The sequence below is a fragment of the Anguilla rostrata genome, chromosome 17 (genome assembly GCF_018555375.3).
Source record: "Anguilla rostrata isolate EN2019 chromosome 17, ASM1855537v3, whole genome shotgun sequence".
NCBI lineage: Eukaryota > Metazoa > Chordata > Actinopteri > Anguilliformes > Anguillidae > Anguilla > Anguilla rostrata.
In genome coordinates, this window is record NC_057949.1 from 12,845,753 (window position 1) to 12,872,370 (window position 26,618).

A 26,618-nucleotide genomic window follows, 5' to 3' on the forward strand; every position below is an offset into this window, starting at 1 on the left:
TGTCTCTCCTTAAGTTTGTGCTTTAAAGGAGGGTTAGTTTTTATTGCTTTGTTACTCAGCATTGCTAAGTGGTTTTAGCTGTTGCCAAAATTGTAGCATTTATTTATTTATTTATTTATTCATTTATTTATTTATTCATTTATTTATTTATTCATTTATGTATTTATTCATTTATTTTATTTATTTATTTCAGAGAATAAAAATATATAATTAATAAACAAGCATACATGCTTGTTTATTCATAAGCATTCTTGTTTGTTTGTTTTATTTGCACACTCCGGCCCACACACACAGACACACCTAAACACGCCTGCATACACACACACACACACACACACACACACACTTATGAAGCCTCATTGCTTAATCAACAGGGACGAAGTTCCCTACAAATCTCTTACCAGGATGAATTCTCCTCAGATCCATTCCCCAACCTAAATGATGCTTAAATCCAATGGCCAAAATTTAAAATGAAAGCGTTCAGTGCAGTTCGGGCAGAACTCTGGCCTGAATGCAGATGAAGGCAAATTATTTTAACAGTCCCACTTAGGGATTCTCTGTTATTGCTCAAAATGAAAAATAATCTTGCGTATGACAGAAACAACTGATGCATAAATAATAATAATACGAATGATTGCAGTTTTGACCTTGATCTCTTTAAAAAAATGAGTCTTACTGCAGGTGGGGGAATAAGTGGGAGAAAGACTGTGTCTTTTGTTTGAGTTGAGTGCTGAGTTTGAGTCAGATGCAGTTCACTCAAATTCGGTCACTTTACACACTCATAAAGTGCTATTGTTTCCCCTCTGTATTATTTTCCAGGGGCTCTTTCAGCTCCTACAACATTGGAACACCGTTCTTAATTTGCCAAAGCCCCATCCAGCCTCGACTGTATAATACAGGGACCGCACTGTATCAGCTCCCACAGCCCCATTCAAACACTGGGATACACCACAATACTGGGGTAGCGCAGCATTAAATCCCAAATCCCCATTCAAACCCCATAATATCGGGACAGCGCTATATTAATTCTCAGAGCCCAGTCCAGCCCCTTTTTATATTGAAACTGCACTGTATTCATTCCCAGAGCTCAGTTAACCCTGTATAATATTGGAACTGCACAATATGGGGGACGGCCCTTTCCCTTGGGAGCTTTCCTGCTGCGAATTCCACACGAAGCCCAACGCGAGTGAGAAAATATAGATGACAAAACAAAAAGTCCGCTGCCCCCCTCCCCCACTCTCCCCACTCCCCAACACCCCAACACGCACTTAATTGGTATTGCCCCAGAAAAGGGCCTGTGTCCCCGTCCCTCGCCCTCCACGCAGGGCGGAGCGGTCCCGACAGAGCGCACGGAAGGTTCTAGCTCATTAAACGCTCCCGGGGAGACACAATGAGGAACGCGGTGGGAAGATGGTCCGGAGAGTGGAAGAAGTAGGCCGGGGGAGACGGGGACACGGGGACACAGGGACTGCCCGGTGCCCGGGTTGTGCAGATGCTACGAACGGCCGATGGGTACGGTCGCTGCCAAGAGGCTCTGCGTTCATTGTGAGGCTGAGAGGAAACGAGGGCTCTTCCGGACGGGGAAGCCGCAGTTATTTAATTCCCCTTTCGTTTTATTTTCTGAGGCCATTTTGACACCCTCGATGAGCTCCAGAGCTCGGTATGGATAGCGATTTGACTTGGTCAGACACGCATCAGTGTGTTCTTTTTTTCCCCTGAGTCTATCGATTTGTTGGGGCTCAGAACGGAGGACTCTGTAGTGCACTGTCGAGAGCAGTGGGTAGGAACACATATTTTTTTAAAGACGGTGAGAAAACAAAGCTATCAAAACCAAAAGTTCACTGCAACACCCACACAACCCCTCCCCCCCAACACATCATTAATTGCTACTGTCCAAAAAATAGTGGTTTTGCTTTCTCTCCTGGGTGTGTTTGACGTGGTGATAATTCGAGAAGTACAAGTGAGAACAGCAAAGTGTTTACAAAATGACTCATCGCTTACAAACGTTTCGCAAGTGTGTACTTCGAGTTTAACTTCTCTAAATCTTGAGATGCAACCCGTACACTCGAAACAGTGGCTTTCGCACCAACAGGAAGCTGGCGTGGTCTACATCATCAGTACGGTCACAGTAACTTCCTCTTTGTCGTGGTGAACGTCGTGCGCCAGGGCCACTCTGCAGCCTCCCCTCCCACGCGCCGTGCCCCCTCCGTCGAACCCTCAGACGCACTTCTGTTTTTCATCTTTTAATATCTGTTCATCATGGCGCTATCTGGAGGACGGGCCCCTCTTCATGGTTAAACTGTGGCGAGTCTGCATTCCTTCTCTGACCGCGTCTGTACCTTGCCACATGTGGCAACAATTTTGTCGATGTTGAGAGAGTACCGTCCAAGTATTGTCTCTATTGAACGTATTGTGCGGGATATGGAGACTCTTTGCATTGTATATCTCTGTAGAAATATAACATCGCCCTTCTGGGGTCCTCTGCCTTCCACATTGATTTCATGTTTTCTTTATGACATGCGTTCACAAAATGAAACAGTGCATGAGTAGTAATGTTGCATCAAAGCAGATGTTTTTCAGAGAGGCCTGTTGGCTTGTGATTGCAGATGAATAAAATGGGGAGTTTGATTGTATTGTATCAATAAGATGGGTATCTAACTAAATATTGGTGTATTTTAAACATAAAACCTGGTCATTTTATGACTTACAGTAGAACTTACTTGGTTCTTGGTACAACAGATTTCTTTAGTTGGATTTTCAAATAATCAGTGTAAAACACCCCCTCTCAATAAATAAATAATAAACCTCTTAATGATAAGTTTAGACATGTAGTGATTTTGAATGAAATGTTTAGTCTAACCACAGAGGCAAAGTAATTATCTTTAGTAATAGACACTGCAAGAGACTGCCTGGAGTTTATGGAAAATAAATGAGGCATTAACCCTAGTAGATGATGGTCAAATATGTCAGTTCAGAAAACAATTATGTTGCAACACACTGCAATGTGTTAAAGTGATTATCAGTATTCAACAACCCATTCATATTATGGATGTCCAATTGTTATCCTTTCCAACTATTTCACAACATCCATCTAAACCTATTCAAATGCAAAAACAAGAATGGCGAGAACTCTCGTTAACAAACACTAGCTTCCATCAGACACCTCCAGTCCCACAACAGGAGATTGGTTAACATTTATTCTGCCAGAGAGATCCTGGGGCTTTACTCAGTGGGTATTCTTGTGAAGGATTGCTGCCAATATTAGCTGATCTATTGCGTTCATATTTCCCTCCGCTTTTAAATACAGGCACCCGTATGTTTGTTATAAATCAAGTGGTTGGAAATGAAAGTGAATGCAAAGAAGCGCATTTCTGTGCACCGGCTAAGCAGTTTGGGTCAGACACTGGAGCTGACTCCCCTTAACGAGCATCTGACCTGTATAATCGGGGATAGCCTCGTCAGTGGGGTCGTCCCAGCGACGGAGGGAGAGACACCGACTTGGCAGGGGATGAAGCCGCTAAGGGGGGAAAAAAGTACATGAGCCATTCCTTTCTGGTGAGTAAACACACTTAACGCTTGTCATTCATATTTACTGTTTGGCGCTTGGATTCTGAACAATGCCCACTGCACACTCTTTCTTTCTCTCTTTCTCCCTCTCTCTCAGACTCTGGCTATTTGGAAAAGGGTAGAGCCAGTGATGTGAATGAGAGAGAGGCTGATGCTCGTGTGCCACAAGACTCAACCAGCGGTCATGTCTTCACAGAAGCTGGGCTACAGACACAAATTGACACGATACGCTGCATTAACAATGGTGCCACAGAACTGAGGCATTAAGGCCATTTTGAGTCTGAAGGAACCTCTTTAAAAATAAAAGGCAAACTCTTGGCAGCTTACCGATTCTTTCACAGACAACACTTCACCCATAAACTCCACCAAGTCAATGCCCTCAAATATCTTTATATGGTCAGGTTTTCTGATACTGTATATACTGTACTCCCTGCAAAACCATTGTAACATGAAATAAAATAAATAGCTATGTTACATTTTTCTTTTTTCTTTATGTTTTGATAGCTTACAGCAATGTTAATGTTATAGTTTTAGTACTGCATAACTTAATATTTGTTACAATTGTTTTATTTCAATGGAGTTGTCATTGACAGCCAGCAATACAAGCCTTTCGTTGCTTTCTCTGAATATAGCTCTCAACAGCGTTTTTGTATATCAATCCTTATGACATGTAATGTATATTTAAATTGTGAATTGATTTTACGATTTAAAGTGATAAAAGGTATTGATCATTATTATTATTGTTGTTGTAGTTGTTGCTGTTATTATGTTGTTCTATTTTTCATAAAAGTTTTCACACTTAATAATGTTGACGTTGCAATCATAAAGTAGGTTTTCCTTTCAACTTTGTGGGAGACACACTGTTGGACCACCTAGACTCGCATAGTCAAATGTCAAGCCTTTAAAGCATACTTGCTAGTCATGGGATGAATTCATATTAAAATATTGGGGGTGACATCTCCCCCCAAACCTATGCGTATGGTTGCAATCATCTTCATGTAAGATCAATTCCGTTGAATTTAAGATTTAATCTGAGCATACCAATGCTTTATAAATGAGGCCCCTGGGTATTCTGTGTGTATGAAGAGCCATTTTGGGGTGGTAAAAGGAAGGCATTTAACTGCAATGAAGACATTCACTCTGCTATAGAGATCCTGTTTACACGGCTTTCCATATATGGAGCTAAAGAACTAGCAACAGCGAATAGGCCTTGTTCCACATCACATATTATTAGTCATATTCTGGAAAGTACCAATGAAAAAGATTTCAGAAAGGCAAATGTCATTCTCTCTGTCTCAATAAAACTACATTCATTCAGATACTGCAGCTGTTACAAAAACGGCTCAAATTTGCGTATAACCTGAGCCAAGATGGCGTTCAGTTTTGAGCCAAAGTAATAAACCGTTAATCTGCGCTTAAATGGCGCGCTCCATGGAAGACGTGGTTTGGGGCACGAGCATGCTGGGCGGCGTGAGCTTAGAGCGCCGTCCCCGTGTCCCAGGAGCTGAGGCCTGTGTTTACTCTCCCAGCATGAGCAGGGCCCTCCCAATGGGACCACGGGTCATACAAGTGGGGACAGCTGGTGTGTGGTGGGGGGTGGGGGAGGAAGGGGGGACTCAATCACATTCCCAACCTGGATCGTGTGTCACTAACCTGGATCCAACACAATTTGACAGTGGGAGACAGTGATCTCCCCTTTACAGCACAGATAAACATGCCCTGCTGTATACTTAGAGTATACAGATGCCGTTCCTTGAAGGGGGAAACTAACAGACACCAGGGAAAAGTAGCATTTCCAACAACTGGGCCACGTTACAGCATAGTGTCAAGTGCGGTGCTCTCTCTCGCAGTTAGAAAAGAAAATTTCTTCAGGACGAGTCGAAGACAGGGGAAAAAATATATAATTCAACGACAACCGCAAGATAAACGCCCAATCAACAAGCAATAAGTCAAAAATAAGGGCCCTGAGCCAGAGGCCTTGGCAACGGCTAACAAAAAAATAAATTAATGTCTGCTTGTGTCTCCGTTAACTTTTTTTTGCCACATCAGCTGCTCTCCCCAAGTTCAGTGTTTAAAAATAGACCCGACAGATGAAGGCGGAAAGAAATCCATATTCTCTGACCACCGGTCCTCAAGGTGAGGTGACCTGGGAGAATTTGTTTACATGACGGAGGCTGGAGTTATGAATTCTGTGTTAAAATACCCATGGGTGGGGAAGGAGGGAGGGAGGGAGGGACAGGGAGGGGGAGGGAGGGAAGGAAGGGGTGAATTCTTTCATTTTCTGTTGTGGAAAACAGTGACCTTGTGCGGGGGATTTTGAAACAGTGAAGATTACCAGGGTCCGTGGCAGAGAAAGAGAGAGACAGAGTGTGAGAGAGTGCAGTGGTGAGAGCAAAATGGGAAGTGTGGAGTTAGACAGAGAGAGAGGGAGAGAGGGAGAGAGCAGGGGTGAGAAAGAATGAGAGCAAATATAGATGGAAAAGGAGAAGTAGAAAAAAATTGACAGTGAGAGATGAAAAAAGAATAGCAATAGAAAGACAAAAAATGAGTGAGGGGGAGAGAGTGACAGAAAGACCCAAAGGAGCACGCACACACACACACACACACACACACACACAGGCATGCTTGACTGTGGCTTAGGTCCTCCCGAGTTCATTGTGTCCTCCCTGTTGATTGGGAACATGTTTGGAAACAATAGCCCCGGCAAGCCCCAGGGCTGAAAAGTGACTCAGATTCTTTCCAGACCTTACCCAGAATCCCCTGGGATTCCATATTCGCATAAAGGCCTAAATAAACACACAGCACACGGCCCATTCAATAAAGGCCAGGCCACAATAGCTACTCAAGGAGAATTTCTTTGTAATCAACTGTGAAATCAGCTGTGCTTAAACTGCAGTTAATTTACTGCTACAGTAACAATATTATATCAGTACAATGCAGTAATCGTATTAAAGCAGTTTTGACCTTTAAAGTTTACAGCTGATGGAGCTTGTCGAGTTGGTTGGGGGCTCCAAGGCAATGCACCATTTCACAAAACAACAACGTTATTTCAAATACTTTAGCCACTGCTTACAGCACAAGCTCTGGAAAACAAAAGATTGGCAGTTGTTCTCTTTGAACTTGCGAAATGATAAAATTATGGAGTAAAAACAAGCAATATTCTAAAACTTATCAAGAAGTAACTGACCAGCGCATGAGATTAAAAGTATGTGTTTGTGCTAGTCTGGAGACATCATAACCAAATACAATTTCTGGAAAAAGTACCCACATATTCAAAAGCAGCAACTTTTAGTCAATGTTCTGGAGAAAAACGAAGCAAGAATATTAATAAGGAAAGGAAAATAAATGGAGTGGGTGAGAAATGCATTCGCCCAAAGCACGCGGAACTTTTCCATTCGCCCACAGAGTCTGATCTTCCAGTCCTGTAAACACAGTCTACTCTCTATTCCTTAGGGTAAAATTCACCCCATAAGAACACGAAGCAGTGCGAGACTTCTCTGACTGACAAATCCTACTGATGCATCTACAATAGGGCCTACAACCCTCATTCATGAAAGCCACCAGTTCTGCTGGTTTCTCTTTTCACCTTAAAATCTGCAGCCTACTCAGACATTCGGAAACAAGATAATTGCTATTAATCAATGGGTTTAATTTAGTGCTATGCGAACTGCTAATCGGCTGCCTCCATGGCTTTTCAAGCCCAGGGTTAAAACCCCCTGATCCCGGCTGGGTAGTTGCAATCTTCCGTCATTAAAAGCGTATCAGTTTTAAGCTGAGTTGCGGCGAGTCAAGGCTGCATCGCGTTACAATCCAAAGAGAAACTCGCCTAAACGAAAAACGAGCACGTTCTTTCCCGCCATCGCCAAACCCGCCGAGCCAATCGCGACACGTGGCCGAGCGGAATGGGAAAACCGGAAACCGACAGCGCTGGCTGTAGCATTTTGAACGCAGCGGCTCGTCCCGCGACTGCGCTAGCCTCAGAAGCGACGCGCTGCAGCGTCTCGGCTATCGCGCTCGGCGCGTTCGACCGCGGCTATAAATAACGGCCGTCTGATCGGGCCCGTCCGCCGGAGGCCCCCGCAGACACCGTCAGATCTGCGGAGACGCCGGCAGCGGGGGGGGTGGGGGGGGTGGGGGGCGGCGGGGCAAGCGGAGTCGGGTGTTGCTCTGTTTATTAGGGCGGTCCGGGGGAAATTCTTGTGGGGGGGAAGTGGTTTGCTCCCATTCAGAGGGATTTCGTTTCAGTGGAATCCAGCGGTTATCCTCACAGAGACAGGGGAATCAGAGGAGGGATTTAAAAGCGGGGTGTGGGTAGGGATTCCTCATCGTTTGTTTTTTTGGCTGTTGTCTCAGGGAAGAAGGAAGGAGTTGGGCATTGATCTGGTGCCCAAATTTCACCTTTAGCACATTTACACAACCGTCCTTATATGAGGGCCTGAAGCCCAGGCTTAGGTAAAATAATTATTTGAAACTCTAACATTAAGTCATTTTGGTTTGATTTATTTTTCTTTGATTTGTATCCCATTTAAAAAATATCAATTCATTACTAATGAAAACAACACATGGACCCGGGTCAAATACTTTATCTGAAACACATCAACACTTTAAACATCAATAAATATTCCTGCAAATCGTGGGTGTGTGTCGGGGTGGGGGTGGGGGGGGTGGGGGGGGTGGCAGGAGTGGAGTGGCCATTCTGACCAGACTCCCCTTTTCTGATTTTACTGCCCTATTTTTCATAGGCTGCTCTGAACTCTGAATCCTATCCCAGGTACCAGTGGATTTACTGCTAGTACAAATGAGAAAGTGATCATTCTCAAGACATTTGAATATGACAAATTTAAAAAAAAGACTTGTGAGTCTAATTCAAATTTTGGATGAACTTCCTTTCAGAGAAATACATCACTGCTTGAGTGTTTGTCCTACAAATTATCCTGTGTTTAACACACGTTTTAAAAACAAACTGCAGTAGGTCATTTTTGGCGATTTTGAACTAAATCCTGGCTGGCCTCTCTATCACCACTCACTATTTGTTGAACATTGTCTACATCTGGACAGCATCCAGGCTTTGGCCAATAGCAACATCTACAATCTTCAGAACAGCAGCTTGTTTGAAGAGGACACCATCTTTGCGCATCTGTTTGTTATGAGTGACTTGTTTATTAATATTCTTAGTAAAACATTTGCTGTCAGAGTAATATTTTATATGCTGTGTCCGTGTGTGTGTGCACGTGCATGTGCGGAAAATATCACATTCCTCGGGTGTGAGAAAATACGAGTGCGTTCCATTAGAGTCAGTAGTGTCTTCCATTCCCACGTTCACAGAAAGCCGTCTACCTGCTGCAGTAAGTTGCTAGTCAGCTAGCTTTGACTACGCTAGCTTGTGGTTTTATTCGCTGCTCGTGTGCACAACCCACAGGCCTTTCCTGAGGTTGTGTGCGCTATGTAGGGCTGGTGTGGCTGATGTGAAACACTTTAAAAACCTGTAGACCCCAGTATGGACAATCTTATTGTAATGGTAGATTTTGTCGAATGGCATGCTGAAAACTCTCAGGGATCTACAAAAGTAATTTCAGATTTACTGGGAATCTAAAGTGCATTTCATATATGTATGCAGGGCAACAGTCAGCGCAGCTGGACTGTTGCAGGGGATCTATGGTTTGGGGGCAGCGTAATGGTGATCTGTATGGTTTGAGCCTAGGGGTGTTCAGCGATGAGTTCAGTGATTGGAGGAGGACAGGGCGATGGTTGAAAATGGTTGGGGGATGGTTGAGGAATGGTTGGGGGATCGTGGTTGAGGAATGGTTGGGAGATGGTTGAGGAATAGTTGGGGGATGGTTGAGGAATAGTTGGGGGATGGTTGAGGAATGGTTGGGGGATGGTTGAGGAACGGTTGGGGGATGGTTGGGGAACAGCTGGGAGATGAGTGGGAGTGGGTGTGGCTGATCTCCCAGGCATCTCAGGGATAGTGGTGTGCCTGTCTGAGGGGAACTCCCCTACAGGCTCCCGGGGTCATGGGCCCTCCACCAGCAGGGCAGGAATTTCAATAACAAGGACTGCAGCCCTGGGATTAAGGGCTTTTGTCACTGATAGCAGTATGAGTTTCAGAACAATTTAACTAGGACACAAAAAAGCGTCCGCAGCAGAGCTCCTATGACAGCAGTCCAAACTGAACAACTGTGTGAAAGATCTCCCCTCGAGATACAGGAAAAAATATTATTAATATTTTGATTGCCTCGATTTTCCCCACACTGTGGATATCAATTAGCTTAGAATAGTACAGCTGTTTTGTCCGTAGAACTCTCTCCATACCCGAAGCGCAAGATACTGACGTTAAAAATGAAAGTGGGACCTGAAAGATTCGATTTTTCACTTAGTCGTTACCTGGAGACAAACCGTGCGTGAACTGTCAACATGTACACCTGCCATATTGTTTTCCCTTAGCACGGTCGCTGCTCCTGTCTGGCATCATCCCTACCACCTGCCCGATGCCGTTCGCTGTTGAAACTAAATCCCATATTGTATTTTTTTTACCCCCAGTAAAGTCTTTTCACCTGACTACAAAAAAGCTCTCCGTGCCATTTCCTTAAACGTAGTCTTACAATGACTGACTTGTTGTCTAATCAACAGGACATTTTGGAAAGTCTCAAGTCTCAAAGTTTTCCAGTATAAAACTCCAGATTTACTGCATCCTTGATTTGGCATCAAGGCAGGCCATGCATTCTGAAACTTGCACGCTTGGTAGCTGTGTACTTCTGAAAGGGACAAACACAGTTTAGCTGAAAAAAGTAATAATAAAGTCTCTTTTAATGGTCCGTTCAACAGATGTTTCTTTCCCCTATACTTTTAAATCCATAGATGATGAAACATATAAAAATTCAGTTCAACTGAAAGGGACAAACACAGTTTAGCTGAAAAAGAAATAATAATTAAAGTCCTTTTCAATGATGAATAGTATGGACAGTTCAAAAGATGTTTTCTTTCCCCTATACTTTTAAATCCATAAATGATGAAAAATAAAAATAAAAATCTGTTCAACTGACCAAACAAATCATATGTGGTTGAAGAGATTCCCTATAAACATTGTGGATACATGGTGGACACAATGATTCTCTGACAGGTATTAGGGACTTCATTGGACATCATTGTAAGAGCTCTGCTGGAAAAGTGCATTTGCATTTAATTCAGAATTTCGTGTTTTTATATTAGTATGGCAAATAATATCAGTCTTTATAAATATGAATAATTGCATTAGATTATCCTACCGATTCAGTTGCTGGTTCGCTAGCAACTGTGAAAGATTTATTATGTAGCCTATTCTTGCAAAGGAAAAATGCAACTCAGACCGGAATATTTACTCATTTTTCATTTCACTGTTGCACAGTTTTAGACTTTTTCACTGAATATAGAGTTAGCCTACCATAGGCTGGCTAGACTTCGACTTACAAAGAAAATGGTAAAACACCACTTGCGCCTCTCCGCTCCACGCGTGTGCGAATGTTTTCCTTTGCTAGTTTAGCCCTCCTTTTATGGGCGTATCTCAGAGCGAGACCACACCTGGTAATGTCAGCTACGCCGCGTCCTTTCAGTTTACAAAGCTTTCTCGCTCCACCCAGCTGGCGTGGCCTTTGTTCGGGCTAGTTTATAAAAGCTTTCATGCAGCATATTGTAAATGTTACATGGTGCTGTCACCGAACAGTCCATTACCGGGACAGGCAGTCACCACAGCTTCAAAGAAGAAAACCACTGTGAAATGACTGTTTAATAAACTCTATGCAATTCTGAATCCACTTCAACTAAAAATGTTGAAAAGCTGCGGGAGGAAATTGGTGATTTCGGTAGCAGGAGCTACCTTCACCTGCCTTGTGGTACTCTTGGTTGCAACCCAGCACCAAGTAATCCAGGTGGCTGAGGTACAGATTGAGAGCGATGTCGGGATGCGTTCGCTGCAGAGTCTGGATAGCACGGGGACAAATGCTGACGACCAGAGTTCGTCAGAGAGCCAGTCGCAGGACAATTCAAAGTCGACGAACAGGAAAGGATTCTCCGCTTATTTCTCAAAGTTAACTCGGGACAGGAGAGACTTAGAGAAACCCGCGTCGCAAGCCGGGTCTGCATCTGAGGCGCCCCCATCCGAGGACATTAACCCCAATGACATCTTCATCGCTGTTAAGACAACAAAGAAGTTCCACCAGTCCAGGCTGGACCTTCTTCTCGATACCTGGATCTCAAGAAACATGCAGCAGGTAAACGGAGGTGGATTTAGTGAATGAATGAGTGTCTATACATGTTCGCTTTCAGTTGTGATTTGTTATCTACGAGAGCCTATTTTGTTGGCAGGCTACGAGTGCCTATAACAGAAGTTTCGAGGCTACTTTTATGACCGTTATTTCTAAAGTTTAGATGTTAGACTACATCTTCAAAAGTTTCTACATGTTTTATATGTAAAGTATAGTTAAACCCATTGACTTGAAAAGTGGTCTACACGTTACAAACTGCTTTCTTTCATTCTTAACTCAACGAAAAAGTTAAGTAGAGGCATAGGAGATCTCGAACGTCTATTAATTAACGCTTCCTTAATGATTACTTCCTGATGTGTTTTAAGCCGCCCATGATCGTAACATGGTTGAAATGCAATTTTTAATAACACCGTGAGAGTCTTTACAATGGAAAGAATGCGTTTTCAAAACGTGCATTGTAAGAGTATTACTTCCCAGGGGTCTTTCTGTGATATCATCAGCTCTGGTTAAGAATTGCTGTGGTTTTATAATCATACGAAAACAACAATGTTGCCGTTTTTATAATATCACCTAACTTTGTCCCGAGAGACTGTGTAAAGAACGAATGTTAAAACAGAGAGGTAAGGGCTTCCTTGATGAGCAACACCATGGCATCACTTTGGCGGTAGCATGCTATACCTCAGAGAACTTCAAGGAAGCACGGTTACAGGCTACTGCATCTGTATTGCATAGGCTACAGTCTCTTTACCTGCAGTTATCTACAGGTGAGATACGTTATCTTTGTCCAGCCTGCTGTATGTAGGACAACATGACGCATATATGGTTTTTGTTAACGGGGATTACTGTGTTTAATACTTTTGTATTAGTACTTTTTAAGTTAAAAAAGAAAGAAATTAATAAAAAAATAAACATAGTAAAACTGAGAACAAGGATTCTATTATATTGGTCAGGAATTGAAATTAGGCTACAGCGTCATGTTTAGTCTAACACATAGCCTATTAGCCTTGGCTGGGGGTCTCGGTCTATCTCTTTTCGCCAATTCATGCAAATGGCCTATGCCAATCAGAAGCAGGATAGACGTGGGAATATTTAGCCGCCAGCATGTGTTTCAGCGCTCCAAGGGGACGCAATCGACGCATTGTGTCACTTTTGAGCCCATCTGCCGCGCTCATTCCCGCTCCCCGTTCCCAATTCCCACTTTCGTCTACCGCGAGTGACAACTCTTCAGGACCCGGGGGCGGGTCCATTCCCCCTCGTTGCCCTTCTCCCCGTTGTCCTTTTTGTTCGCGGCGGTCATGTGAATAGTTCAGTACCATGGACCTACAGCGGGGATGGCGGCTTCGTGCTTAACAAAGGTTCATTCTGTGGGTGGAAGAAAACCTTTCCCGGCCCCTCGTCTATGCTTCACCAGGGGGACCGGGGGACGTGGGAGCCGAAGATGTCGGGATCTCTGAGTAGAGGGGGTCGGCAGCATTGGGGTCAATCATGTTAATAATAATAAATTTAAAAAAAAACATAGCTTTTTAGAGGAACTGCACTTTCCAGGTGATAATAAGGTCTTGCAGATTGTGACTTCATCGCTGATTATCATCTATATGCAGTTGTTTCTTTTCCAGAATGCAGGTGTTGCACATATGTTAACATTAGCTACTGAAGTCTGGGGATCTGTGTCCTTCTTGGAACACTCCACCCCTAACATTATCAGAATACACAATGTGTAGTGTTTGAATATAGAAAGTAAACTTTGATAGTGGCACTCTGAGGTGGCATTACGCAAGCAAATGGTGCTTTTTTTACAGTGAAAATGAAGGTTGACAGTCTTTGCATTTACCGCACAATTTAACAAGATTTCCATGTCCCTTTTTACCAGTTATTTTTTTTTCACCTAAATGTTGAGAGAACATTCCTCAAAGGAAGCGGCACGCACCCGCTGATCAAACAACAGTAAAAAGACAATACACAGGCTTACATCCAAGTACCTCCAATTCATGAACTGTGCGCTAACACACGCCACCATGTCAAAGCCTATGTTGAGCTGGGTTTACGAAGTAGCAGTATAGGCGACACCACCATTGGATTTACGCACTGCAGAGGGTAAAATTACACGATAGCATGAAGAATTAAAGGCGGGGGGGGGTGTTAAAGGAGGTGGAGGTGGGGGGGGGGGGGTGTTTCCCAGGCAGCTGTTGGGGTTTAGCAGCGCGGAGAATCGCGGAAAAGAAACACGGGCCTAGAATACAAGTGGGAGTTCCACAGAGGCAGATGCCAGGTGGCCAGGAGCCGAAGAACAAAAGGCACAGAACGAACAGCATACGCGCCTTAGCGCTGTCAGTGTGCGCGGCCGGCGGCGCTAACGTTTGGACACCCTCGCCGGGCTATCCGCCGGTCCTTATCAGATACGGCGCCTTCAGCAAACTGAAGGCTCGACAAGCCTGGCTTGCCTCCCCGGTCACCCTCGCTATCAGTGTTTACCGTTAGCACGACGACCGCAGCTTTCGATGGGCTGTTTCATTGCGTCCTCTCGCCAAGAGTGGACCAACGGCAGGCGTTGTGCAAATATTGACACGGGGGCCCAGCGCTGCTTATCTTCGTTTTATCGCAACTGTCCGTGTGGCTGGTAGAGGGCCGGACTGTTGAGAATAACACAAAGGCTTCCAAAGGGGTTGGATTTGGTGTTGGATTCAGCTCTGTGATTTTATCTGAAGCGTAAGATTAACCAATGCAGGGACCCTTTGTGGGTGATTTCCCTGTGACCCGTGCTCTACACTTTATTTCCCCCCTCTCTGCCGTGTGCCATCTATCTGTTGACACGGAAACACGGAGGTTAGCGTGTGGTAGCCATTTTGGCGTCGACACAAGTGAGTCAGGTGCGTCTGGGAAGTGAGCCCGGCCCTTTTTCTGGAAGGGTGACTCTGCATTGGATCCTTCACTGAAAGACGAAACATTGATTTGAATCTGTTCTGAATCAGCTTGCTGATGAGAAAATGGACCGTCTAGGTACATGTTAGATACATTTCTCAGTGGGGACGACAGAACATCTCCTAGCTTGTAGTTTCACTGGAAATTTTGCGTAGGAACGTAAACCTGCCATTGTGTACATGCACCAAAACTGAATTTCCCTCATTACACGAGGAATGGCTGAATAAATCAGGCTATTGTGTCTGAGTGATACATTTAAATGCATCAGGCGAGCACATTAGCTCTCTGTGGATAACCAAGTACGGTCGCAATTCTGTGAAGCATTTATGGCGATAGAATGCATATGCCCACTGGATTTATTAGTAAAGACTGAGGATAATTGATAGTATCGTTTGTCCTATTGGGGTAGTATCCTGAGAAAAGTGTTTTCTTTCGCCTGTTATTGTAGTGAGAGGCTTGTTCTGTTCCCGCTTCCGAGCTTCCGCCGTTTCTTAGCATTTCCCCGCTGGAACAATGCAGCTTCCCCCACCGAGAGAGGATGGTGACAATGAGGCTACAGTGAGGGTACAGCGCTAACCCCCATGAGGGAGCGAATGACCATGCAGGCTCGCACACACTCACACACGCATACGTGCTCACACACACGCACACACGCACACACGCTCTCTCTCACACACACACACACACACACGCTCACACACACGCTCTCTACACACACACACACACACACACGCCTCTCACACACACACCCACACCACCACCGCACACGCTCTCTCTCTCACACACACACACACACACACACGCTCACACACACGCACACACACACGCTCTCTCACACACACACACACACACACACACACACGCTCTCTCACACACACACACCCTCACACACATCCTCACACACACACATTGCGGAGAGGGTAGAAAGAGAGAGAGCAAAATGTTCAGTGTAAAATCATCTTGTAACTTTAAGAGGGGACATGTGGTCTCTATTTAATGGCAAATATCTAACAAAAGTTGAAGCAAAACATAGACATATTGTAAGCAATGTAACTAAGCTAAACAGCTTTTACTTAATCTAGTAGCCTACTTAGACTTATAAACACACAGACTATGTATAAACATAAGCTATCTGCATCGCTTTGTGGTTTCCTTTCAATCACAGCACCCAATCCGTTGTTTACCATTTAAACCCTAGAGGGAACAGCGTTATTTCTGGCTAGACGCTGAACACAGAACATATGAATCGGCATTAGATCGCCTGACTGAGGAATCGTTACAAGCTGCACAGAATTAAGAGCAGGAATATGCGGCCCAGCCTCATCAGAATCAGCCAAGGACACCCATTAGTCTCTGTCTGCGGAATGTGCTGGAAAGAATGGGCTGCCATTGTGAGCAGCACCAGGCCTGCACGCACAGTGCAGACATCAGACCGTCCGGGACACTGGCCGTCTGTGCCTTAATCGAGTTCTCGGCCCGTCCGAGACCGTGCACGCCGCCCTTAATTAAGAGCTCGTTAATTATCGCTTCCAACAAGGAGCGACTGTGCGGCCGGCGGGTTAACCCAGCGGCCCGGAGTCGCGGACTGGCGGGAGGGAGGAGCCTGGAGAGCGGCGCGCAGCTGAGCGGAGGGCCGCGACGGAGCGAAACGCGAGACGGAACTGGCAGCGCTCGCAGAGGGCAGCCGAGCTGACAGACACACGCAGGCGCACGCACGCACACACGCACACGTGCGCATGCACACACTCACACGTGCACAATGCGCACACTCACAAGTACGCATTTACACAAGCGCGCACTCGAGATTTTCTTTACATGCAGCACTACCGTGTAAAATCCCATTGCCCTACATTTGACCTTATCACTCAGCGCCATAAAGTCCATGACTGTTCTGTTGATTAGGCTTGTGGAGGTGTGTGTGGGGGTGTGTGTGGGGGTGGGGGTGTGTGTGTGGGGGGGTGTTGCTGAAATAATGGAATGAATAACAAAAAAGAAAGGGCCGGACAGAATCAGGGCTTTTTTGTGGGTGGGGGGTGGTATGGTGTAATTGAATGTACTGGCCAGGACTCAGGAAACTGGGGGGTAGTTGGTTGCTGCTGGAGTGGGAGTGGGGGGGGGGGGGGTCGGCAGCGTGGCTATCTGCAGGCAGTGCCCTTCCTTCCCGGGGAGACGGAGGCAGCCAGTCAGGCTCCCCTCTAATGGAGGGCGGGGGTGAAGGTGTGGGGGGGGTTCAGGTGGGGGGGGCTCCCACGGCGACCGCGGGGATCAGCGGCGACACCCGACGCACTTTCTCCCCTCTCCAGAGGGAACGAGAGCCTCTTGAAAACCAGCGGGCGCCAACAGCGCTCCTCTCTGCGGCACAGAAAACACACTGACCCTTTCTTTTCAGGACCAGACAAGAAACCCCTGGGTTTCTATGGTATCGGAACATGAAAAGCAGCGCAGTTAACCTAAAGCTTATGCGCTGTCTGCGGGATTGAGTTAACGCGCAGACAGAGCACGCACTCGCAGACACACACACACACACACACACACACACACACACACAGTGTTTCCTGCTCGCTTTTAAAGGGCCGATTCAGTGCGGGGATATTTTCGGGAGCATTCACAGAGAACAAAGCACTCCCCCGAAAAAGCCCTCCCTTTAGTTAACCGCTGCAGCTGTATGCTAATGAGCACAAACATATTCAGAATTTACCCGGCGGACATTTTACCCAGCTTGAAAACACACCCCATTGTTCTGTAGGAGAGGGAGAGAGTTTGGGGAGGAGGGCCGGGGGGGGGGGGGGTGAGGGGGTTACCGCACACATAGTTCAGATTCAGTAATCAGCGGCGAGTTTTTCGCCGCCTGCACCCCTCTCCGGCAGCTGCCGGGCCGATTAGGCTTCCCTTTCAGCGGATCTGTGAGCAAACAGTGCCGTCTCGCGTTCCTTTGAGCGGAGAGAAGCCGCCGCCGTCCCCTTAAACCAACACGGGCCCTCCGGCCCCGTCCGCCCCACAGCGTCCGCCCCACAGCGTCCGCCCCACAGCGTCCGCCCCACAGCGTCCGCCCGCCGTTTGTTCTGCTGATCTGTCGGATGTGGGGTAGCGGCTGAAACAAATGGGTGTGGAAAGGTGTGTGCGTCTGCGGTGTGGAGTGTGGATTGTATGTGTGTGCGTGTGTGTGTGTGTGTGTGTGTGTGTGTATGTGTGAACTGTATGTGTGAGTGTGGATTTTATGTGTGTGTGCGATGCATTGATGAGGTATCTGTGGAGTGTGTTTGTGTGCATGCCTGTGTGTGTGTGACAGAGATCAACAAATTGCCTTGACACTTGAATGTGGATAGTTGTAGTTTTCATTAGTAGTTTTGTTGTGTAACAAAAGGTAATTGGTATATCAGCATGAGTACACACTCATACATGTTCTGCACTAAACGCACAAACACCCATACGCACACACATGCAGACACACACACACCCACCCACATGCGCACACACACACACACACACACGCACGCACAGACACACACACACTCACACACACACACACAGACGGCGTGCGTGCAGACAGACACACACACACACACACACACACACTCCCACACACACACACAGACGGCGTGCGTGCAGACAGACAGCAGCAGCCCGGGCGCTCACCTGGCGTGTGGCGACGCGTGGCTCAGATAAGGCCGCACGCGGGCAGGTGCCGTTCCGCTCCGGGGCGGAGCAGTAAAACCAGCGAGGGCACAATGGGAGACAGGGGCGCGGGGATAAGGCCTTTCAGCCAGCCCCCACACGGCGCCTCTCCCCCCCGCCAAACCGCCCGCCGACGCCCAGCGCCGCCCCGCACCTGCTCCGGCTTATCAACCGCTCTTCATCGCCAACCGCAGTCCCGAAGCGGTTCAGAAGAGCGTGTTCCTACACTTAGCCCCGGGGCTAGTCCTGTAGCGCAGGGGAGAGAGACGAATGAGTCGCGCTATTGTATGCTGAGCTGCGGCGTGACAAAAACACAAAAAGAAATAATGTGACCGCACGATTACTCATTTTTGGCGTTTCCTCTTGTCGGTTTGTATTGTGAATGAATGCTAGTCTACGGGCAAGGAAGGCTGGAACATTTTTTTTTGTGAACCTGAAAAGCGCGAGCGGCCCCCTGTCATTGCCGCAAAACAGCGTTCTAAAGGTTTCAGAGTTCAGGGGTGGAGGTTCGGGGTGCCAGGGGGCGGAACCCTGCTCCCCGCTTTCTCGAGCGGTTCCTGTGTTGCTGTGGGACACCAGCGCGGTTGCCATGGAGAGAGCGGAACATAGCACAAGGGGGCTTTTATTCTGGCGGGGGGGAGGAAGTGGCTTTACTGTCCGATTCACTTGTTTAATGTCAGGAAGTAAGAGCACGGCCCAATCAGAGACAAGGAAAGCTGCACTTCTTTACAAGGGGACAGGATCACATTTTCCAGGAGCTGAGCTCCATTGAGTTTTAAGGAGCCCGGGAATAATTCCCTGACATTTCCGACGCTGGCTCTAATGGGTCCCCCCCCCAGTTCTTTTCCCGCCAATTCCCTCCAGAAAATGTCAACTGTGAAGGAACTGATTGTACATGGCACCACGGCATTGTTCAAATGACTGCTCTGGAGAAAAAATGAAAATATCCATCCTAGTGGATAATAATTTACACAGTGTGATCATCTGCACAATAAGGTTGACACTGTTGCAGTAGAACTCATATTCATTTGAGAGGCTTCATTTTGAGGATAAACTAACCCGATCCTTCATTGTTTTTGCCTTCACAGACGTACGTCTTCACAGACGGGGATGACGAAGAGCTGAAGAAGAAACTTGGTGAGCCTTCCGTTACGCGACCACATTGCCACTGTTTAAACTGTGTGGTGATCAATCTCAGGAGATAAAGAGACTTGGGCCTAGATTCAAAGTGCACACATCCTGTAACTGTGGTTTTACCAGAAACGAAAAGCAAGTGTTTGGCTTCCTCGGAAAACAGTTTGCAGAGCTCAGCGATATTTAAAATTCACTCGCCAAATTATGCAAGGGCAAATGCCGATTGACTCCAAGCCCTGATTTATTTATTGGGGGAAACATACAAGTCCAAACTGGTAAACACAGGATACTTTCCAGTGCACGTTGCCCCTGGTTACATTGGACAGGAAGTAATAGTCACATGCTTAAAGGAAGCTCGTCCAGCTATTATTAGCGGGATGCGTTCAGTGCAGTGCTTTAAGAGGTCAGGAGGCAGGGACGCTCACACAGGCTCGTCCACTGATGCCCCGCCCAGCCTGACACTTATGGAGAAGGAAAACGGACTTCTGCCCTCAGAAGGGGGGTGGGGGGGTGAGCCTTTTTTCTATTCAGACCCCCGTCCCAGATTTGCAGACCTCTTACGCCCCCCAAGGCAGGGCCCTATAGTCCAGATGCAAATTCCCCCTTTAGGGTCCCGGGACAGACGCGTTGGGGGCGACAGCCTAACAGGTGGCAGATGGAGATAAGGTGGTGGGGGTGTAGGGGGGGTTTTCGACGGGGCGCTACGGGGCGCCTGCTCAGTGACGCTCTTCTCTTGTTTTTTTCGGGGCGCAGGGAGCCACGCCGTCAACACCAACTGCTCGGCCGCCCACAGCCGCCAGGCCCTGTCCTGCAAGATGGCGGTGGAGTACGACAAGTTCATCGAGTCGGGGAAAAAGTACGTACTGCGCCGCGCTGTGCGTACAGACAAAACCAATGGAAAACTGATGGCCAAGTGTGGTTCTCTTTGGTCTATTTGCTTTTAAAGACTAATATTTCAGTTGATATATTGCTTAGCCTTACTTTATGAACTGTCAATTTTGTCATTCTGGCATTGATTTATGCCTTCGTGGATTGAGCTTGGACTCAGAGCTTGTCTTTCAGAAGGCAGTCAGTTTTAATAATGTGAATTCCCCCTCCCTCGCCGCCCTCAGGTGGTTCTGCCACGTGGACGACGACAACTACGTGAACGTGCGGACCCTGGTGAAGCTGCTGTCCCGCTACCCGCACACTCAGGACGTGTACATCGGCAAGCCCAGCCTGGACCGGCCCATCGAGGCCACCGAGAGGCTCGGGGACAACAAAATGGTGTGTGGACCGAGGTCGCAGCTGCAGTAGCGTTCGCCAGCGGTGGACACTGATTTTAAGGCCCTCTGCAGAAAATAAGGATTGTGGCCCTCAATCCTGCTGTGCAGACTTAGCAGAAATATTTGCTAAATAGTTCCATGTTACAACGATACAAACTGTAAAGGCTTCACAATGGCAGGGCCCAATCATGTGCCAGGGAGGGCTGAGTTTATGCAGGTTTTCATTCCAACTGATCGCTACACCTGCAGATTTCCCTAATCAACACATTAATAGCTCTACAGCAAACAGAAATACAGCGATGACTAAAGTCAATATTTGTATACTCAAGCAATGCTCCTTCCACAGGAGGCCTCTTGCTATTGCTGTATTTTTCACAACCCCCTCAAGTCCCTCGCTGGTATTTACACTGTAACGGTTATGTGTATGTGAAGCATTGTGGAGAAAGCCAACAGCAGCCGTAAATGTTGACCGTGCTTGTTTTATATCATTTCAGAGGCCTGTGAATTTCTGGTTCGCCACCGGAGGGGCGGGGTTCTGCGTGAGCCGCGGCCTGGCTCTGAAGATGAGCCCCTGGGCCAGGTGAGTGAGCTCCGCCCACAGGACACTAACGACACGCCACTCAGACCGCTAGCTTTAGCCGCTCAGGCCGCTAGCTTTAGCCGCTCAGACCGCTAGCTTTAGCCGCTCAGGCCGCTAGCTTTAGCCGCTCAGACCGCTAGCTTTAGCAGCTCAGACTGCTAGCTTTAGCTGCTCAGACTGCTAGCTTTAGCTGCTCAGACCGCTAGCTTTAGCTGCTCAGACCGCTAGCTTTAGCTGCTCAGACCGCTAGCTTTAGCCACTCAGACTGCTAGCTTTAGTCGCGACGGACCCGCCGTTTAAGATCTCTCTGACCGGCCTCCCTCTGTCCCCCCCCCCCGCAGCGGCGGTCACTTCATGAACACGGCGGAGAAGATCCGGCTGCCGGACGACTGCACCGTCGGCTACATCATCGAGTCCGTCCTGGGGGTGCGCCTGACCCGCAGTGGCCTGTTCCACTCCCACCTGGAGAACCTGCAGCAGGTGTCCAAGTCTGAGCTGCACAAACAGGTGAGAACCTGCGCGGACACGCCGCATGAACACCGTCTGCTGCCCGCACTCAAAAGGCTTTATTACACAATAAGCCTCCAATTGTGTCTGTTTGGATATACCAGCAGCACAAAAGAAGCTTTTTAAGTCACCTGCTTTTCTGTCTGCTCCAATGACTTGCTCCCGTGTTCATCCGCAAATACTTTTTTCAACGGACAAATTGTCTTCAGTTTGGCTTCCACGTGTCAGGCACACATTTTACTGATAACTTTTAAGGCAGACTGCTAATACTTTTTTCAGTCGAGGGGGCTAAGTGCCAGAAACACCACGGATTGTGGTTTAAAGTCATAGCAGCTTAAAGTCGTAATGGGTGACGTCGTTCAGAAGATCAGCCGTCAGTCTGGGTGTCTGGTTGTTTCTCAGGTCACGCTGAGCTACGGAATGTTCGAGAACAAGAGGAACATCATCAACCTGAAGGGGGCTTTCTCAGTGGAAGAGGACCCATCCAGGTAAGGGAGCAGCACACAGACACGACTGCAGCCATCACTGCTGGGATACAGTGCCAATGAAATAAAGGTATATGTAGAATGTTCTATCTTCATTGTGAAGCTAATTTCCCGCTCCCCTCTGTCTCCAGGTTCAAGTCCGTGCACTGCTTGCTGTACCCGGACACCCCCTGGTGTCCCCTCCAGGTCAGCCCTTAGCGGCGACCCCCCCCCACCTCAGTGGAATCCTCGTCCCACGCTTTGCCTCGGTATCTGAAATGGCTCGTGGGACCATCGTGTCGTATTTGGGTCCGGGGAAGGGGCCCCCGCCGTGTTTTTGCCGCGGCGGTGCGCCCCCACCCCCCCCCGGCCCGGGTCGGTTTTTTGAAATGGGGCTGCTGTGCGGCCCCCCCCGTTTCGGTTTACAGACTTTGCCCTTTTCCCCTCCGCTGGAGCTCCCAGCCCCTCACTCCCCCCCCTCCCCCTCTGGTCCAGAGAGACGGGAGAGTGGGCGGAGAGTCCGGCAGAAGGGGGCGGGCTTTTAGCATCGCGCTGTACAGGCTTAATGTTGTAAATGTCGCTTGTGATGTGTTTCGCAATTCTCACAGAATGTGTATTCGTCTGTGCCTTTTTCTAGGCCTTCTTGCCAGCTTTGTCACGCTTTTTAAAAACCGTTTCATTTCGAGCGCTTGAGGAATTACCGTCCTCAACTTTTTGTAATTGATTTTTTTAAAGCCATGTAGGACCATGTTAAGGTTTAACTCACTCATTTAGTTTTATATTGTTTTATTTTAAACCGACATCACAATAGACTCCGGAAACAAATAAGCAATGTGAAGATACATTTGAATTCTTTTTATGGTTAAATTTCAGTTTTACAATGAATTTGATTTTAAGCTGGCAGTGGGTAGTTATAGATGTACACTTGGATGTTTTTGTATCTGAGGTACATCGTGTTAAGCACTTTTCGCTCTATATTTTTAGTTAGAAAATTCACAAGACTGAAGCCTTTTAGGCTTCAATTCTGAGCTAAAACTAAAAGAAGACTTTAGCCCAAAACTAAACAAAAAATTATTTAGAATTGATGATATTTAATTTCATTCCATTGCATTGAAACAATCATGTGGAAAATTTGTATATTATAAAACTGTATCTTATTCATCTTTTGTTTTTGTAAAATTTGAATTGAATAATTGCACAGCTTGCTTTTAATTTACTGTTGCTAACTCTTGTGAAGCTCTCTGACACATAGTGGAATATTGCTATTTTTCCAATATATATATAATCTCAAAAACAACCATTTTTACCTCTGAAATTATATTTCTATGGTCTATACCATAGAAAACATTCCCAAGTTTTGAGTGTGTAGCCCAAGTGCATCAGTTTAACTGGCAGCTAAAAAAAAGGTCTGTTTTTGCCTCACAAATCCTTTCATGTTCATCCACCATTTTCAGAGATTTCCATAAACTTTAACATAAATAATTGGTGGAGCAAAGACTCCCCTTTATTATTACCGAGGGTATTAGCCATTTTGGTTCTCTTTGTAAGCCTTCCTGTCGAACGTTTAGCCTTGAGAGCTTCACAAGAGCAGCACCAGTCTTCCCAATCAGAGGGTTTCTCTCTGTGAAGATGACCCACAGTGGGTGTGTTTGTACATCTTTATTTTGTTGCAGTACTTATTTTACTGTGTTGTTTATTCCCAATTACTGCCTCTGTGTAAATATGTGTAAATCTTATGCTTTTTTTCTTCTTCTGTGGATCAGAAATGCTTCTGACGGATTTACGACGACCGTTTACCGCTTGTAATTGCATTGACTTCTGTCATTTATACTCCAGTATCTGGATTGTGGAATTAAAATGTATGAATTAACCGGAATGCTTCTCGGGGGACTATGAAACCTGATGGTGTTACTGCAGAATCTGTGGTACCCGTCCTGTTGTTTGTTCTGTAAAGCAGTGTTCTGCTCCCACTGAGGCACTGTCTGATATTTCTCCATTTTACACTGTTGTATTTGCTTAGCAGATATTATTTTGTCCAGTTCCCTAGTAACCATTCCAACACCGTTAAGCAGATATCTCAAGTGTGAAATTCCTTCAATAGTTTTGAAAGTTCTGTCATACAGCTCACCAAAACAAGCCATAACATACTTAATGTGCCATAATCTACAGAACCCCTAATGCCATCGAGCAAAGTAAATTAATACACACAAGTATGTCAACGTCAACCGCCAAACAAACCATTTCCTGCATGAAACTCAAGTCCCACAGTAGCAACCACAGTAACTATGTTACCACAGTTCTAATTCACGAAAACTGAACCTTACACGTTAACTGAATTATAAAAAGGAAAAAAATAACTCTCTTGCTTTTTCTTTAACCACACAATACTACTTTACCTGACATAAAGTAATTTTGAGACACACCTTGGCAGCTGTTCTGTGTGCAAGTAAAAGTACTCAGTTGTACGTTGCCTAGGTAATTTCACTGTGACATAACTGAAACACATATTGATACTCACAGACACAGATGGACTCGGTGAGGTACACTTTGATTACAGGTCCCTATAGTGCAGGTCACATGACCTTTGCTGACAATGCTTCTTCCCCAGAACCCCCCAAGAGGAAAAGCTCTCACACCAGACACACAATTCAAAACAGGAAGCTGGGTAAAGACCCTGCAGAGGTTTAGACAGAGGAAAAGCCAGCAGGGCCTGTGCACCAAACACAAGCTTGCATCTTTAGTTCAGAACAATGGATGCTGATTTGTACCCATAAAAATGCTGATTTGTAAGTTTATCCTCAGACTGAAATGCTAAATTCACCTTTACCATTGTTCATGTCACCGGAATGGTTGCATGTTATTGAAAATGCTAATTTCAGGGTCAGAAGGACAGTAATTAAAGGCTTTATCTTCACTGGCTCCCCCATCTCAGTTCCTAATTGCTCAATTGAAGTTGTGTTCAGATATAATTTTTCAATGAAGACCTTATCACAAAAAATAAAACAGTCAAAAGCTAAAGATTCCAAGAAATAAAATGAGCATATAAAAAATGAACTAAAAATAATTAAAAAATAATAATAATAAATAAAAATCAAACTCAATTCACTCAGAATTCACTTCCTAATTTAAAAGTGACCAAAAACAAGTCTACCACCCCAATCAAAAAAATAAAATAAAAATCACACTAATTTGTGCTAGTGACTGCTAGCTACTCAGTCATTTTGTTTCCATAACTATATAGGTTTGTTTCCATTTCCATGTAGGTCATTCTATTGCTAGAATCTCCTATAGTTCATAAGACACACACACACACAAAAAAAAGACAGCCGTTTCAGGTTGTGATGACTTGAATGAGTCATTCATCTGGAGAATGGTGAATTTGCTTAGGCTGGGTTTTTTGAGAATTGCAACCACTGACAATATGCATTGAACAACAGTCAATTACATCCCATCTGGCAAAACTATTGATTCACTGAAAAGTCTCAGATTAGATTTGTATGCGCATAATTTACTTTTTCATTCATACATGAAAAATCGAAAGTGTATTCCCTACAGTTTTAATCATTACATATTCATACCTTTAGAATCGAATCAATGTAATCACTGCAAACTCATTTTCACCCACCAAGCAATAAACTTGGCCTTTTCACTACAATCCTCAGTATTAAATATTTCTGTAGTTATGAAGCTATGTTTGTGCAGCAGTGTCACAATAAATGAAGTGGACTGGTAATGCCTTAAAGACCACAACTTAAATAGAAAATCAAACTGAAATGGTACAGTCCGCAGGCTAATATCGACCACAAGACCAGTTGTTGCTTGTCAGGAAAAAGGTTTAAGAAAAATCAATACTTCATGCACCATATGACATTGGTAGCCTGCGGAATGAATATAGAACCTCACACAATTTCTCATTTTCCAATACAAGCAAGGGGGCCTGAACGTGGGAAAATAATGAGGCTACGGTTTTGGAAAAAGAAAAAAAAACGAAAGGAAAGACATTGAAATATTCATGAACGGCAGATTAGACGCCCGGTAATTAGAAATGTCATAAACCATGACGTTCAGTGCAGCTGCATACAAAATGGGATGCTGAATCTCTGTTACACCCCACTCCCCATCCCCTTCTCCCCTACTTCCATTCTCCCCTTAAGTCTGGTTAGAATTAATGAACTATTATGGAAATCTTTCAAAATAAATTGTGTTCAAAGCTCTGCTTTACCATATCGAGAAAAACCTTATCTAACATTGTATGAGGTTTTAGAGA

The 26,618-nt window shown here is 45.8% G+C and overlaps 1 protein-coding gene across 1 annotated transcript; it reads left to right on the forward strand.

Annotated features, from left to right (window-relative positions):
* The first annotated feature begins 11,226 nt into the window (after positions 1-11,226).
* On the forward strand, positions 11,227-23,100 carry lfng (LFNG O-fucosylpeptide 3-beta-N-acetylglucosaminyltransferase). The gene is made up of 8 exons (XM_064315091.1): positions 11,227-11,813; positions 19,490-19,538; positions 20,289-20,391; positions 20,648-20,801; positions 21,295-21,380; positions 21,722-21,887; positions 22,290-22,375; positions 22,504-23,100. The coding sequence occupies exons 1-8, from the start codon at positions 11,370-11,372 to the stop codon at positions 22,568-22,570; spliced, it is 1,155 nt and encodes a 384-aa protein (XP_064171161.1). The 5' UTR covers positions 11,227-11,369; the 3' UTR covers positions 22,571-23,100.
* Positions 23,101-26,618: the final 3,518 nt, after the last annotated feature.

What these genes read in the sequence shown, in the direction of transcription:
- lfng (XM_064315091.1), top strand. Translation starts at nt 11,370, where the DNA reads ATGTTGAAAAGCTGCGGGAGGAAATTGGTGATTTCGGTAGCAGGAGCT. An exon ending in TTCATCGAGTCGGGGAAAAA is followed by an intron (nt 20,392 to 20,647) that starts GTACGTACTGCG and finishes CGCCGCCCTCAG; the next exon opens with GTGGTTCTGCCACGTGGACG. An exon ending in AGTCTGAGCTGCACAAACAG is followed by an intron (nt 21,888 to 22,289) that starts GTGAGAACCTGC and finishes GTTGTTTCTCAG; the next exon opens with GTCACGCTGAGCTACGGAAT.